The sequence below is a fragment of the Haliaeetus albicilla genome, chromosome 12 (genome assembly GCF_947461875.1).
Source record: "Haliaeetus albicilla chromosome 12, bHalAlb1.1, whole genome shotgun sequence".
NCBI lineage: Eukaryota > Metazoa > Chordata > Aves > Accipitriformes > Accipitridae > Haliaeetus > Haliaeetus albicilla.
The window spans coordinates 5635126-5649987 of NC_091494.1; the positions used below are offsets into that span (position 1 = coordinate 5635126).

The 14862-nt window shown below is 54.1% G+C and overlaps 1 protein-coding gene across 1 annotated transcript; it reads right to left on the minus strand.

Moving 5' to 3' along the window:
• Positions 1 to 1958: 1958 nt before the first annotated feature.
• HEXA (hexosaminidase subunit alpha) lies at positions 1959 to 13589 on the minus strand. The gene is made up of 14 exons (XM_069797765.1): positions 13301 to 13589; positions 9643 to 9741; positions 9209 to 9274; positions 9001 to 9047; positions 8546 to 8656; positions 7616 to 7717; positions 7385 to 7517; positions 6161 to 6341; positions 5758 to 5844; positions 5326 to 5398; positions 4679 to 4859; positions 4249 to 4339; positions 3717 to 3821; positions 1959 to 3210 (listed from the first exon to the last, which is right to left on the minus strand). Exons 1-14 carry the CDS (start codon positions 13554 to 13556, stop codon positions 3147 to 3149), a joined length of 1596 nt encoding a protein of 531 aa, XP_069653866.1. The 5' UTR covers positions 13557 to 13589; the 3' UTR covers positions 1959 to 3146.
• Positions 13590 to 14862: the final 1273 nt, after the last annotated feature.

Consider the following 14862-nt stretch of genomic DNA (forward strand, 5'->3'; position numbering starts at 1 on the left):
AGGCTGGCAGCGGCGCGGGGTACCCCGGCTCCGCCCACTGCTGCCCCCTGCCGGGCTGTCCCCGAACCCCTTCGTCCCCATCAGTCTCCGGCCTCCGTCACGCCACGTACCCCACCCCCCCGTCGCCTCCTGTCACCCCCCCATCGTCACCCTCGGTCGTCACCCCCCCGTCGTCACCCCCTCGTCACCGTCACCCCGAGGCGGGGCTGGCCAAGGCACTGAGCAGCCTCCTGCCTTCGCCCCCTGTGGCCCTCAGTAGGTTCCAGAGTGAACGCCCCACTCCTCCCCGCCAGCCACCACCTTAGGGCAGGATTTAAATAGGCAGAAAAGGCTCAAATTTTGGCACTTTTGCATTTTTCGCCTCGATGGACCCCACACCGCCCTGGTAGCCCTCTTGGGGCTGCCCCAGCTGGGGGGGAGGGGAAAGGAAGCGCCTCCCTCCTGCACCCCCCATGCCACCCCGAAAAATCTGTAATTAGACCGAACGGCATTAATACCTGGTGCCATCGTTAATTAATTACTCCCAGAGCAGCAGCTGGGCTGGGGGTGCCCGGCTTCCCCAGCACGCTGCCACATGTGTGCAGGTGTGTGCAAGCATGTGTGAGCATGGGGGCGGGTGTGCAAGACTGTGCAAACGTGTGCACGTATGTTGCAAGCACGTGCGTGTGCACGTGTGCGTGCCTGTGCAAGCCTGTGCGTGTTTGTGTAAGCGTGTGCAAGCATGCACACGTGCATGCACGGTCAAGTGTGTGCAAGCGTGTGCATGCAAGCATGTGCGAGCATGTGCAAGCACATGCATGTGCTGCAAGTGTGTGTACGTGGTTGCAAGAATGTGCACATGCGTGCAAGAACATGCAAGAGTGTGCACGGGCACATGCAGCTTCATGCCCGTGTGACAGTGCGTGAGTGCTTGCATGCATTTGCGTGTGTGCATGCGTGTGCGCAAGCACGTACAGGAGCGCATGTGTTTGCAAGTGTGCATGTGCACGTGTGTACACACGTGTGCACGAGTGCACGTGTTTGCAAGGACCCATACGCATGTGTGTGCAAGCATGTGCATGAGTGCACGTGTTTGCAAGCGTGCACACGCCTGCAAGCGCGCGCGTGCAAGCATACGCAAACATACGCAAGCATGTCGCAGTAAAACCCACTGGACGGGGACAGCGCCCAGGGTGGGCACCCACGGGTGGGTTTTGGAGGCGCGGAGCGTAATCCTGCCGAAATCCGGGGGCTCAGCGGCTGTTCTTCACCGCCGCTTGGGTTTATTTTTAAACCCGTTGGCCCCGAGTGATTCACACGCTGCCTGTTCTCCTCTGCTCCCCGGCAAGTTTTACGCGACCAAAATAGATGTTCTGGAAGGAATGGGCCGCGCGGCGAGGCCGCGGCGGAGGAAAGCGGGGTGCTCCCTCCCCACCGACAGGGATCCCGGCCAAGATGGTGGTTTGGGGGAGATCCTGGCGCAGACCCCCCCCCCGGGAAGCAGGGCCGTGGATACTAACCCCCTTCCTCCATGCCTGGCACCCCCTCAGAGCCCAAAGCGCTGCAGCCCGGCAGCGAACCACAGCGTCTGAGCTGTCCTTCCCCTGGTGCGGCTGCGGGCAGAGCCAGGCAGAAGCGGCCACGCAGAGGTGGAGCAGATGCCCGGGTCTAAAGCACCGGAGGCCACCTGCCTGGACCAGAAGAGAAAGCTTCTGCTCCCCAAATACCCCCGAGGTTTTTCACGCTGCAGAGCGATGCTTCCCAAAGCCAAGGGAAGCATTTTGCCCCAGGATACAGGAAGGCAGCCCTTCCCCTCCCAACCCGAGTGGGGGGGGGATCCCTCTACCCCAAATCTGGCTAAATTTCCCTGCTTAAGGGTGGCTGGGCTTCACAAGCTTTTTTTCCCCCCTTTAAGATGTATCACTTCAGAGGAACAGTGTTTGGGTATCCTTTCGCAGGAGGGTAAAGAAGTGCAAGACTTGACAATTTCTGAATATTTTTAATGCAAAGTTAATACTGTATTTTTAAAGTTCAACAGTAAAAGGTTTCCAGCCATAACAACAGATCTCACTCATTTAAGACCGAGACACACATACAACAGTCCCATCAGCCAGGATTTCTCCTCGAGAGATCACCCCATTCCAGCTGGACAGGGTTTCCAGTGCAGCAACCGCAACCATCAAAGGACAAGAACCACGGCTGTCCCAGCTCTGCGGGACAGCAGTACCACCACTCTCTTCTCCAAGGAGGATACTATCCAAACCAAACCCCTCTGGATGTAGGAGACCTGGAGCTGAGCTCCCCACCCCAAGGACAACAGTGCCTGCGCTGTTGGAGGATGGATCAGTTGGCCAAATCTTGAGCAGACGCAACAGCTGATTGAAGAGCTGAGCAGTGACTCCGTAATATCTACACACCGCTCACACCAGGTTTGCAAGGTCTCCTTGGAGAAGCTTCAGACTGTCTTCTTCTCGGGATAAGCCAGAAGAGGAGATGGCTGCAGACACGGTTTAGGACAGCAGAGACGGTGGCTTGCAGGCAAGCCTTCTGCCCGGACGTAGGCAGAGAGAGAAGAGAGAGAGACAAGGAGAGGAACCACCACCACAAAGTTGACCGCTGGTGCACGGAAGGCCACAGAAGCAAACCCAAGGCGGGGTGTCACCTGTCCTGGCACAGGTAGTGCCTTGGTCAGGTGCAGACGGTGGGAGGTCAAGGTGAAAAAACTGGGGGAGCCCACACCTTTTCATCACCTTCTCTCTGCAGGGACGGAGTCTGTGATAATGGCAGAGATTAAACACCGTTTATCCAGCTGAGCAGGCACCCAACAAGCTCTGGAGCCACCAGGATGATGCTCCTCCATCGGCATCTCCGGAGCAAGCCCTATCCATCTCCTGCTAACAATAACCCTTGCACAGTCTCCCAAGCTCCAGCTGAGCATGAAAAGGCACCTTTTTTCCTCTTTGGGGTCATTTATTTATAGATTTAAAGAAATAAAAATAGAAAAAGAGGTGAAGAGTGCACACTAAGGAAAAAAAAAAGTTCATTGCAACAAAGCAAGAGCAGAAGCTGGGGGTGGGAAGGGGTCCCTCTGCCAAGCCAGCAGCTTTTGAGAGAGAGGGATCGTTCCTCCTGTGTGCAAAGTGACCGAGGGCAGCAAGATTCTCCCTTCAAAACCCGCCGAATTCATTTTCACAGTATCCTATGTAGAGAGGCTGCGCCTGGACACCACGCCTGGAAAGAGAGCATAGAAATGGCATTAGGCAGAGGGCACAGGCAGAGCCCACGGTCAGGTTTGAGCGGTTCAAGGAGTACAGGGTGGCCATTGGTGCCCGGTTTCAGATGTGACAAGGAGGAAGCCATTTTCATCCTGCACTTATAGACTGTTTTTTTGCTCACGTGTAGGAGCACGGGGAAAGGGCAGGTTCCCTGGGGAAGCTGGTGCTGCAGGAGGAGTGGCAATAGCTGACGGGTCCCCCTTCCTCGGCACAAAGCCCTCTCCTCAGAAGAGCCACCAACCCACGCCGGCAGCAGGGGCTCTCTTCCAGCACTGCACAAAGCAAGCTCTGCCCACACGCAGGCAGGAGAAAGGCTCGGGATTTTCAATAAAAACAAGGGTCACTTTGCACCAGGGAAAGCCCACTTCACCCTCGCTGCCCCCCCCAGGGTCAAATCCCGGAGAGGGTGGCCTTTGCACTGTCCCCATGAGCCAGCATCCGGCTGTGAGGAGGGACGGTTACCTGAGAAGCTTGCAGCGAAAGTCGGCCAGCCGCACGTAGGCATCTTGCAGGTCCCTGACGGTCGCGTTACTCCACAGTCTCTCGGCTACGGCCCCAGCTCTCGGCCTTGAGGAACGAGGGACAGGGGCAGTTGGGTCAGGGGGAAGTTCAAAAGCTTCTCGCACAAAGCCCTGAGCTCCCAACACTTTCCCAAACGAAGTCCTTCACCACACAAAGGCACATGGCTTCTGTATATCAAAAGATCCAGTCCTAGAGACATGTGGATCAGGAGTGCACCGGGTGACAGGAGAGACCAGCAATGAACACATACTGGTTGCAGCAGCAGGTTGTACAGGAGCACGTTAGTCTTACAAACCCTCATTTAAGCCTCAGTGAAGCTGTTACTAGCACAGAGGCGCTGCCAGGGGACAGGGACAAGCACCACACGCGGACCAAACCTGCGGCGTTTGGCACACGTCGCTCAGTGGTGAAGGAGAGGGGCCTGAGCCCTGCCCCATGCGACTCGAGCTAACCTCCCCACGGCTTCCCTTACCAGAGCCTGGGGGCCAGGTTAGTGACGTCCACGTATTCGCCCCACATGCACGCCTCTCCGCCGATCACCCGATCCTTCTGCTCAGGGCTGCCTGCCAGAGGACACAGCATTCAGGTGATGGGGTGTTGTAAAATAACAGGGTGACTTAGCACCCTGCCCACAGAGGCGCCTGTAACAGCAGTGAGTGGCTCAGCTACAGAGGCAGTAACTTGCCCTTCTGGAAGCCCCTGCTTCAAACCCCAGGCTGGGGGAGAGCAGAGTTGTTTTCTGCTGGCAGCAAGGGAACAGGACATAGCACAGGAACCAAGGACACAGTCCCTCAAGCACCTTCACAGCAGCAGAGAGAACAGATTAGCAAGACAGCCAAACCTAGTGCTACCTCTGAGTGACAAGTCAGCTGCCATACGGGAAGGGGATGCAAGGAACACACCTTCGAACTTCAAGGGCTCCACCTGGTAGGCTGCCATCCAGTCCTGCCCATAGGAGATGCGGTTGAGGTACCAGGGGGCAGAGAGCAGAGCCCGGTAGCCAGCCTTGGTGACATTCGCCATCTCCTCCATGTACGGTATGGAGTTCTCCTTCCACACGTGGATGATGGTATCTGGCCTCACCTGAAGAGCACAAGCGAACCCCATGCACGGGATCAGTGCAACAGCAAGAGCACCTCCCCCTGCAAGCAGAGTGTTCTGACTCATCCACAGCTCTGAACACCCTCAAAGGGAAACTGAAGCAGACTTTGGCTTGACTTTTGAGCCACTTCCCATCTGGTTTGCAGAAGCAGAGGGAGGGATAAGCCCATTTGCAGAGTGTCCTGGGCAGGGGTAAAACCTGCCTCTTGGAGGTATATATACACCTGTATATATGGAGGGAAGAGACCGTTGACAGCAGTGTGACAAAGCCACCATGAGGGCAGCTCACTGGCAGCACCATCTCAAGATCAAGCCCAGTCCCATAACAGAGTACCCCCTGCCGCCCCCAGCATGGCACCACCAGAGCACACCAGTGCGTCTGGCTGGATTGCTGGTGCTGTTCACCCCAGCACAGGCAACTGCATTAGGGAAAGCAGGCAGCTCTCACCTTCACTCTGTTGTCAAAGACCTCCTGCCACACAATGTAACCTTTGCTGAGGGAAGAGATGATATCCAGAAGCCTGGAGCGGAAAGAGCATTGAGTTTTGGGTCATTCCAACTACACTCCCCTCTCTTTGCTGGTTGCATACAGCCAAAGCAGCAGCCCCAATATTCCCAACACCCACAGTGGGACGTGAAGGTACTTCTGAAGGAGAAGGGAGAAAGCATGGCCCCTTATGGGACTTCTTTCTCCTCAGTCCCAGGCTTTTTTGTGGTCAATCTCCCAACGAAACGCAGCTAGGCTACTCCCCTTGGGGTCAGGGAGACAGGCCACAATGGGCATGCTCCTGAAAAGGAGATCTGGTGTCCCTGAGACAGCAGAAGACATTTGTGCTGGTCACATACTGCAGCTGCAGGCCCAGGATGCAACCATCCTTACCTCTGGATGTAGAACGACTCTAATTTTTTGTAATCTTCACCAAAGCCCATCTCCTTCATGAAGGCACGAATTTTCGGATTGGACTTCCTGTGTACCAAAGAGAAGAGAAGAGAATAAAAGCACTGCAACCCAAGCTCTGGAGTAAAGCCAAGACACGGCCAAGTCCTTCCCACATCGGTCCAAGGCTAGCCCACACATTCCAAGAGCTGTGGCTGTACCAGCACCAGCAGCTTCCCACAACGAGTGTCACCATGCACACAGAAACCCCAGGCACCAACACACAGAGCCTGGAGGAGCAGGACACCAAAGATCTGCAGATGATCATGACCAAAAAGCAATGGGCTGCAGCCCCAGTCCCAGATACTTTCCCCCCAGTCCCCATGCAGACTGATCACAGACTCACCAGCAGGTGAAGTCCACCTCATCACCACCAAGGTGAAGAAAGAAGTCTGGGAACACAGCGCTGACCTCTTGAAACAAACTGGTCACAAACTGGTAGGTGCTGTTAAGAATGGGGTTGATGGGCCCATAGGTCCCAGAAGGATCCTTGCCCAAATAGCAGGGAGTCAGGAGGCCCGGAGCACCTGGCTCGTAACAAACACAGGACAGTGAGGAAGGGGCTAAATGTGGCCATATGCACCGTATAACCCCCCAGACCCTCCTCAGCACAGCCCAGTGCCAGTCGTGAAGACAGAAGACCTGGACATGGCACACAAGACACAATCACAGCAGCAGAAACATGATCTCTGGCTCAGGAAGCCTGATCTGATGGGGCGGGATCTGTGTTCTGCACTCATCTTGTGCTCCCCCCACGCACATCCACTACCGCCGCAAACACACACTTCCAAGTGAGATCAGAGCTCGAGCCTTTTAGGCTGGACACCCCTTCCCCCCCCGCAACTGCTACTCTGAGGATGGGACACAGACACACCAAATCCTTGCAGGATGCTAGTTTCTACCCTTCCCGGGTTTCTCCTTGGTATCTCTCCCCACTGCTTTTTGGGGGATATTCCTGTGGGAAACCACACACAGACCTGCTGGGGAAAGATAACAACGGTGTAGTCCCCCACCCTCTCCCAGCTTCATGCACCCGCTGCAGACAGGGAAGGGTGGCAGCCACAGTTTTGGTTGCAACCACGTGCACAGGGTGTACTCCACAGTGTGGGTCATGGCATTTGGAGGCAGGGGAAGGAGAGAGCAAGCTAGGACAACGTTTTCCTGGAGCCTCTCGCGCTTCCAGACACAGAAGAGGAGACACTTGCAGTCCTTGGAGCAGGGAGCAGTGTGTCAGGACTGGCGCGTGGCTGAGCAGAGCAAGGAAGCTTGGTTAAACGCAAGATGCTTGCAATTGCCCATAATGTTGGTTTTGGCAGAGCAGGTGTTCCCAAAAAGTCACCCAGCTTGGACTCAAGAAGAGATGGAAACTTTTTCCCTTTGAATATTGTTCCAGAAGTCGGACCATTGGGTCCTACTTCCCCCAGACGATGCTCTGCTCCTCCTCAAAGCCAGCCCATGGGACGCAGCTGCCCACACCTGGCTTTTGGGATCCAGGTTGCAGATCCCCTTCCTCCCGCCCATACAACTACAACTCTCCTCACAGCAGCAGCAGGCAGGGTCTGCTCCTCACCTGGACCCCAGGAGAGGGTGTGCCCAGGAGTGTCAAACTCTGCAATGACTCTGATGCCACGCAGCCGGGCATACTCAATCACTGTCTGCACGTCACTGGCTGTGTACACGTGGGTCATAGCATTGAAGGCTCCCTGGGGGAACACAGGAAATCTCAGAGCCTTGCTCAGGTGCCGAGGGAGGGATCTGCTCCCCCTGGGCTGCGCGCTACATGGTGATTGGGGTGGGTTACCTGCTTGCTGAGCTCTGGGAAAGTCAAGCTCTCATAGGGGAAAGACGGGTCGTCCACAATGTGCCAGTGAAACACATTGAACTTGTTGTAAGCCATGACATCCTGGAAAGGAACAGGAACAAAGATGAACACGCCCTGTCCCTTCTGAAAGATCACCCAGCTTGCCAGAGAAAGGGGACAAGGTCCTTGTTCTCCAAAAGGACAAAGAAAGCAAAGTCCTCAAATGCTCCCCAGATCCAGGAGGGATTCAGACACCTCCCTTCAAACACATCAGCACTACAAAGAGCTGCAGAGGGCCAGTAGTGCTTCTGCTCACAATAAAATCCCTGTTCTCCCTATAACTGAACCAATGGTGGAGACCTGGAAGTTTAATTCTGCTTGGGAAGAACACAGAATGACCACCCACCTCCATCTAACGTGGCTGGGATGAAGCCAGTGTTTTCCTTTGCCTCAGAAACAACCCAGCCTCGAAAAGTAATCCGGATTGCAAGAATCCAAGGTACCCCTCAGGGTTTTCTTCCTTATCCTATTTACAAAGGGAGCTGAGAAATCACTCAAATGAGGCAGCTGAGAGTTACACCGTGAGCAAACCCAGCCATGGGCACTGGGCAGGACCTACAGCACAGAAGCATCTTTCCATGATGCACGTCTGTATATTAAGAATTGAGGTCACGCAGCATCCCACCCCAGCCTGCTGCTTCATCTAGGTACAAGCAAGCTGGTTTTGTTCAAAAAGCCTAGGTTTGACAAGCTCTTCCTCAATGAGATGTAGATGCAGTAGCCTATGCATTAGACAGCTCCTAGGATCTTTGGAAAGAAGCAACACAAAAAAAACCAAAAAGCCCTCCAGGCCACTCAAGGAGCCTTCAGTTGTTGCAGAGGAAGGGACACCCAACTAAACCACCTCACCTCCCAGCACAGGCACCCTACCAGAGTTTCCAGGATGGCTCTCAGGGGCAGGTAGTGACGAGAGGTGTCCAGCAACAGTCCCCGGTGAGGGAAGCGGGGAAAATCCACAATTTCTGTCTTGTTGATGTAGTACTGCACACAGAGAACATGAGGAAGAGGCGAGCAGGGCTTTGGGCAACACAACCATTAGCAGGAGACAATCAGGGTTACCTTTGTCTCCCAGGGCTGGTGAGACAAGGAGGGGTACCCTCACTACCCAGGGTGCAAGCTAGCCAGAAAGAGCTGCAATGCTTTACTCGCTCAGAAGGCAGGATTCTGGCTGGATTCATGAATCTTGACTTGGCCCTTGGTAAGGCCATGCTGCACTGCTGGTACCCCCCTCACCCCGAGCATCCCAGCAATCCTCAGCCTGTCCCCACGGAGGCAGGAGCATTATGGAGAGCTGACTGCCCTCAGGAGATGAGGCCAGGACTCACCGTGCCGTTCTCATCTCTCCCAACGAGCTGGCTGAATGTTTCCAGGCCTGCAGGAAAACCACACACAGTCCCTTTCTCAGCACAGATTCCCCCAAAGGAATAGAGCTCAATTAACAAATAAGTCTACGGAAAGAGAGAGGCAGAGAGAGACATCCCCATAGGCCTGAGGCAGGGAGAGCGGGAATGCCCCACAGAAAGCACACCTCACCTCTGAGAGCTCCCCAGACAGCATCCGCAGAGAGCAGCAAGGAGCCTTCCAAGACAGACAGCTTATCTGAAACACAGCATCAGAGGGGCCACTGCTGGCATTAGGTCCCACGCTCCATCACACACTGCTATGGGCCATGACAGCCCCAGCTACAGGGTTACAGCAGCACCAGGCAGGAGTTTTGATACAGGACTGCACCCTGGGATCCCAGAGAACAGATTTTGGGGTTTCTTTTTTTGTTTTAAACTTCTCCCACTGCTTTATCAGCATCCTCAGGTAAGTTGCTCCCTCCTTTCCCCAGTTTCTCAATAACACAGTAAGGATGGCTGGCTCCCTAAAACTGGGGGTAAGTGCTGCAAAGTGCTATTTCTAAGGGGCACAGAAACAGCCACGCTCCCGCTCCAGTCACTTCTGCTCCCAATCTCTGTACTTACAGCTCTCCTTGGAGTCCAGGCTGGGAAACCCATCACAGCCCGGTGTGGCAACAAAGACCAGGAGCTGAGTGCAGGGCATCCCCCAGGATGGCTCATTCTCTGCAAAGGACACAGACCACGGACATCAACCCCATCCTTGCTCTTTTCCCTCCTTTCCATCCATCGCCATCCTCCCAGCCCCGCTAGCGATGGAGGCGCAGGAGTACATGGACTTTTAATACACGTGGCAGAAACGGACACACCCCCCCCTTCACTCCAGAGGAGGCACAGGGGTGTTAAGCAGGGGCTTCTTTCAACACAGGCAACCAGGAGCACATCAGCTGACCCTAACCTTCAGCACGGAGAAGGTCTGCTGGTGAGGAGGCCCCCCAGGGAAGGCTTTGCAGTGGAGCTTAAAGGAGCACACAGAAGAGGAGAGACATCAGAGTGTGGTCTAGTAGCAGCCCCCAAGGCTTCCTGGACACCAGCCCCTGCTCTAAGCTACAGCTGCGACTACTCAAATCTTACCCAGTGGGGGTGAAAAGCTTCATGTTTCCAAACTCTCCCAGCACCAGGAAAAAAGCACAAACCCAAGAGCTCTGCTACCCTACCCACACTTCTTAGAAAGGGCAAAGAAACCCTGTAAAAAAGGGTGGAGAATGAATCCAAGCATACTGCAGAGTCGGGCTGAGTTAGAGGCCACCAAAAAGTCTCACCCAGCACAGAAAGGCTTCACCTTCTGCAGAGCAGGTCCCAGGCGCAGCGGCTAGAAAAATAAACCCATCCACATTCAGACCCCAAGCAGGAGCTCTAGCCACGCTTCCCTATGTGAAGGAGCACTTCCAAGGATGCACAGGCCCGAGTCCTCACTGGAGTCACTCCCCCAGCCCAAAAGGGACGTGTTCAGCCTTCGCTGAGACACATGGGGCTACTCACAGCAGTCTCTGGCCAGGAGGAGCATGGGTTAGTGGAGTGGGACCCTGCTAATCACAGCCAAGGTCCACGCCTACACCCTCACAGCATTCCCAGGAACAGCCAATGCTCAATATGGTCCCTAAAAAATAAAAATCTTGGCTTTGAGTGAGCCTGGTCAGAAGCCAGGCACCAAGCAGACTTCAGAGAGACCATGGCACCACCAGTGTTCAGGTGAAATGCAGAGAGCCTGTGCTCCAAAGCTCGCAGGAGCCAGAACCCCCACATTTCTCCAGGAAGGAATGGTGAAACCTCTGCAGAGAAAAGGGAAATGGCTTGAAGATAGCCCTCTGTTTTGAGCTTTCCTCTCCGTTACAGACGAGCCGGTAGCCAAGGCAACCTTGCAGATGTGAGAGCTGGCGCGCCAGCACAGCAAGACCTTGCTCCCTCTGCTCGGCAAGACAGCAGCTCACCAGGGACAGCCACTATCAAGCCTGGGGACACGGGAAATACTCATTCTATTGAGAAGCATCAACAGAATTGATCCCACCACCACACACCACGTTTAAACCCGCCCAGGGAGACATTGCCAAACCCGAACATGGCCTCCTCGGCCAAGGAGCAGGCAGGCACCACCACTATCACACCTAGAAGGCAATGCAGATGGGCACAGCAGGGGTCAGTGACACATCAACCACAAAGGCTGAGGTTCATGGTTTAAAAGAGCGCTGTGAAGGCACACGTCAAGTTAATTATGGTCATAGACTGGAAGACAAGGACGCTAACGCAATGACTGCAGCAGGTTAGCAGGAGAAGACATCAGAGATGGAGGGTCCTGGCTCTCTCCTGGAGTCGTTTAGGAGCTGCCCAGCTTAAGGACAAGGGAAAAGCAACAAGGGAAATCGCAATCAGAGAGAAGGAAAAAAATTCTTTACCTTGAGGGTGGTCAAACACTTCAGCAAGGGGTCAGTTCTCCATCCTTGGAAATACCACAATTTCAGCTGGACACAGCCCTGAGAAGCTTGACCCAACTGCAAAGTTGGCTCTAACTCCAGCTTTGGCCCTGTTTTGAGCAGGGGCTTGACCAAAGACCCTCATATGTCCCTCCTAACTTAAATTAGTCTCTGTTTTCATGCTTGAAGTCCAGGATGAATGCAGAATTTGGACATAATCTTGCTTGCTTGTTGAACTGACACAGCAGCTTTCCAAAACAGACAGAAAATGGTTTCTGCCTTTTATTTTCTCTATTAATAGAACCTATTTCTTTCCATCCAGGGTTTCCATTGCCTGTTATTACTAACCACCCATGTTTAAAAAAATAAGGAAGGCAAAGAGGGAAAAAAGCCCTAAAATTAATTGTGTAGTTTGAGTGTCACAAAGCAGGGTGTATGGAAAGTGATGAGTATAAGCTCAATCTCGAGATCACAGAAAATTGCTCGATGTGATGGTCATATTTCCCCTCCAAGAGGAACGGGAAAATGTGAATAACTGTATCAGCTGTTTAAAGTTTAGCTCCTAGCAGCAAAAAAGAAACAAGAGGAGTCTTCTCAGCTCCCAAATCAAGATTTATTTCTATTGCTACTTACAAGAGTTGAAGAAATAAAATAAGCCAAACAGTTCTTCTCAGTGTTTCAAACTTGCCTTTGTCAAAGCACGACGTGCTCGAGACGAAGCAAAGCGGCTTCCAACACTGTTACCCTTCTCTGCTTTGATCAGTGGCGGCAGAGTTCACACTGGCATTTAAAATGCTTGGAGGCAGAGTAACTAGCTCTTTTTGATGAATGAAGCGTTTCATATTCCCCAGATACAGCACTTCAGGCTGCCGCAGACCCACGCAGGCACTGAGCATCCGTGCGTGGCCGGCTCCCCAGCCTGTGTTTGCCTCTGCAAATGCAGCCAGAGAATTTCCTGCATTTCACCCCAGACATGCAATGGGTGCTGTCAAGAAGTCCAGGCCCAAGAAACCTTTACAACCTATCAACAAATCAAGCCCAGGCTCTTAAAGCTTTTGCCTTTCCTCATCTCACCCTACAATTTCAGGATGAATCTCTGCCAGAAAAGCCATGCTGCCTCGGGATGCGTAACAGCTTAACTTTGGCAGAGAGAACCCCACGGCACAAATACGTACTTGGAAGAAACACACGTGAAGCAACAAAAGTCTTTCCTCAAGGTAAAGCTTCACACTGGATACCAAGAACTGCTAGAAAAGGCAAGAGCCAAGACATGCAAAAAGCACTGAAGCTGGAGCAACTGCAACACCGGTGGCAGCAGCTCTCCCTGCAGTTGCAAGAAAAGGAAGCAAAACGAAGTGCTGGGGAGCTGAAACACGATCTGGAGGAGATAAAAAAATGAGATAGAAAGAGCAAACTCTTGATAGCAAAAGCCTAACTCCTTGAAAGAAATGGAAGACAACTAGTGCTCACTGTGCCAAACAGGATTAGATTTTATTTTAAAATGTGCGTGCCACAGGCATTGACCTCCACGTACGAGCGCAATGCTGCCCTTTGCTACAAGACTCGATTCAAGCCACCGCGCCATCAGACCACAGCTACCACCTCCCCTCGCCACCAGCCCCTGCCGAACTGAGGAAATAAGGGGGTCTAAAAGCAGACCACCACACAAACCCCATGGTCTGAGCCCCCAAATAAACGAGGGTTTGGGTTTGTGGTTTTTTTTTTAAGAATAAAGCCACACGTGAAAGGGCCAACCGCCCTTCCAGCGGGCCGCAGAGCCCCCCGCCCCGCCGGCAGCCCCCGCCCCGCCTCACCGGTCGGGCGGGCGGCGGCGAAGAGCAGCGCCCAGTACCGCTGGAAGGCCGCCTCCAGCACGGCGCAGCCCGGCCCCACAGCGGAGCCGGCGGCGTAAGCGAAGCGGAAGCGGCGGGGAGGCAACGAGCAGCGACCGCGGCCCGGCGGGTAGCCCTCGACCTGGGGCTGCGGCCACACGGCGGCCGCCGGCTCCAGCACCACCGTGGCCGCGGCCGCCAGCAGCGGCAGCAGCCGCAGCGCCCGCCCCGCCGCCATGTCGCGCCCCGCAGCCTGAGGGAGGGGGCGGTGCCGCCCGCCGCGGGAGGGACGCCCGCGAAATGGCAGCTCTGCCCCGCGGGGCCGGGCCCGCCTCCCCCGGGCCACGAACGCCCTCACAGCCCCCTCAGGCGGCCGCCCGCCAGCTCTCACCCCAGGCCGGGAGTGGCTTTACTCAAGCAAGCGCCTCTTTGCTTTTAAATAAATCCACAAAACCCTCAAGCTCCCTGCCGAGGGTCGTTTCTTCCCCGGCCCTCGAAATTTAGAGTCCCTCCGCCAAGCTCCCTGCCGCCAGAGGGTGCCCTTGGCGAGTCTCAGCAGCTTGATTTTGGGTTTGAGGAGAAGATTAATGACTTAAAACACGTATTTCACCTCCACCGCTTTCCAGCTGTGCACGTGCTTTGGATCCACCTTGGGGTTTGGCATCTCTCCTTAGTACCGTGCATTTTTATGAATGACCCTGGATGAAAATGAGCCCTTGCACAGGCTTCCAGTGGTATGGTATTATATAGGTGGCAGGTGAAACATTGGTTGGGTTGTACAAAAAAAGGGCTTTATCCCATGGTGGAGCCTCACAGTGAAGTGCTGCAGAGATGCCTTCCACGCAGGGTTTGGCTTTTGCAAGGAAAAGCTCAACCTCAGATGAACTCTTTCTTTTGCCTCTTCCCTCCCAGCTCTGCATTCCTCAGCAATTCCCAAGTCAAATAAGGACCCTTAAGCCCAGGTCTTACCCATCTAATTGCCAGCACAACCCTACTAGCTCCTATACAGGAACCAGCTCCATCAAATTATTAAAAAACTGCTGTCCCAGCCCTCCTGAGCAAGCAGTGAAGCTGCCAGAAAACTCGAAACTATCAGGAGTGCCGGGAGACAAGCCACAGGCATGGGGAGCAAGCAGGAAATTAAACAATTGCCATGGGAGAATGCACAATAAGGGAGATAGCCCCATCACACTAGCACAAGATGAAAAACCACTTTGCATGAGCAGGACACAACCATGGAAGGGTCTGGTGAGGAATTTACAGGATTGTCCCTCCCATGAGCAGCATAGAGAGAACCAGGGTCAACAGGAAAAAAGTATTTTGCAGAAAAACCCTCAAGGAACTTGCTGTTAAAGGTTACAAAACCACTAGCAGAAAGCTGGTGAGTGCTCGTGAAAGGAGAAGAGCTGGGAGGACATAGGGGAATTTCAGTGGGGTTGGAGAGGGATGGAGGAAGGTGCTCACCAGGGTTGAAGGAGCCTGCGAGGTACCAGTGAAGGTTTTGAGGATGCCAAGCAGCAGGAGGGGATCACAATTAGGTTTGG

Coding starts and splice junctions, on each gene's coding strand:
- HEXA (XM_069797765.1), bottom strand. CDS start 13,556: ATGGCGGCGGGGCGGGCGCTGCGGCTGCTGCCGCTGCTGGCGGCCGCG. Junction 7,718..8,545: donor GAGCCATCCTGGAAACTCTG/GTAGGGTGCCTG, acceptor GTTCCTTTCCAG/GATGTCATGGCTTACAACAA. Junction 4,340..4,678: donor GGAGCCCTTGAAGTTCGAAG/GTGTGTTCCTTG, acceptor GTCCTCTGGCAG/GCAGCCCTGAGCAGAAGGAT.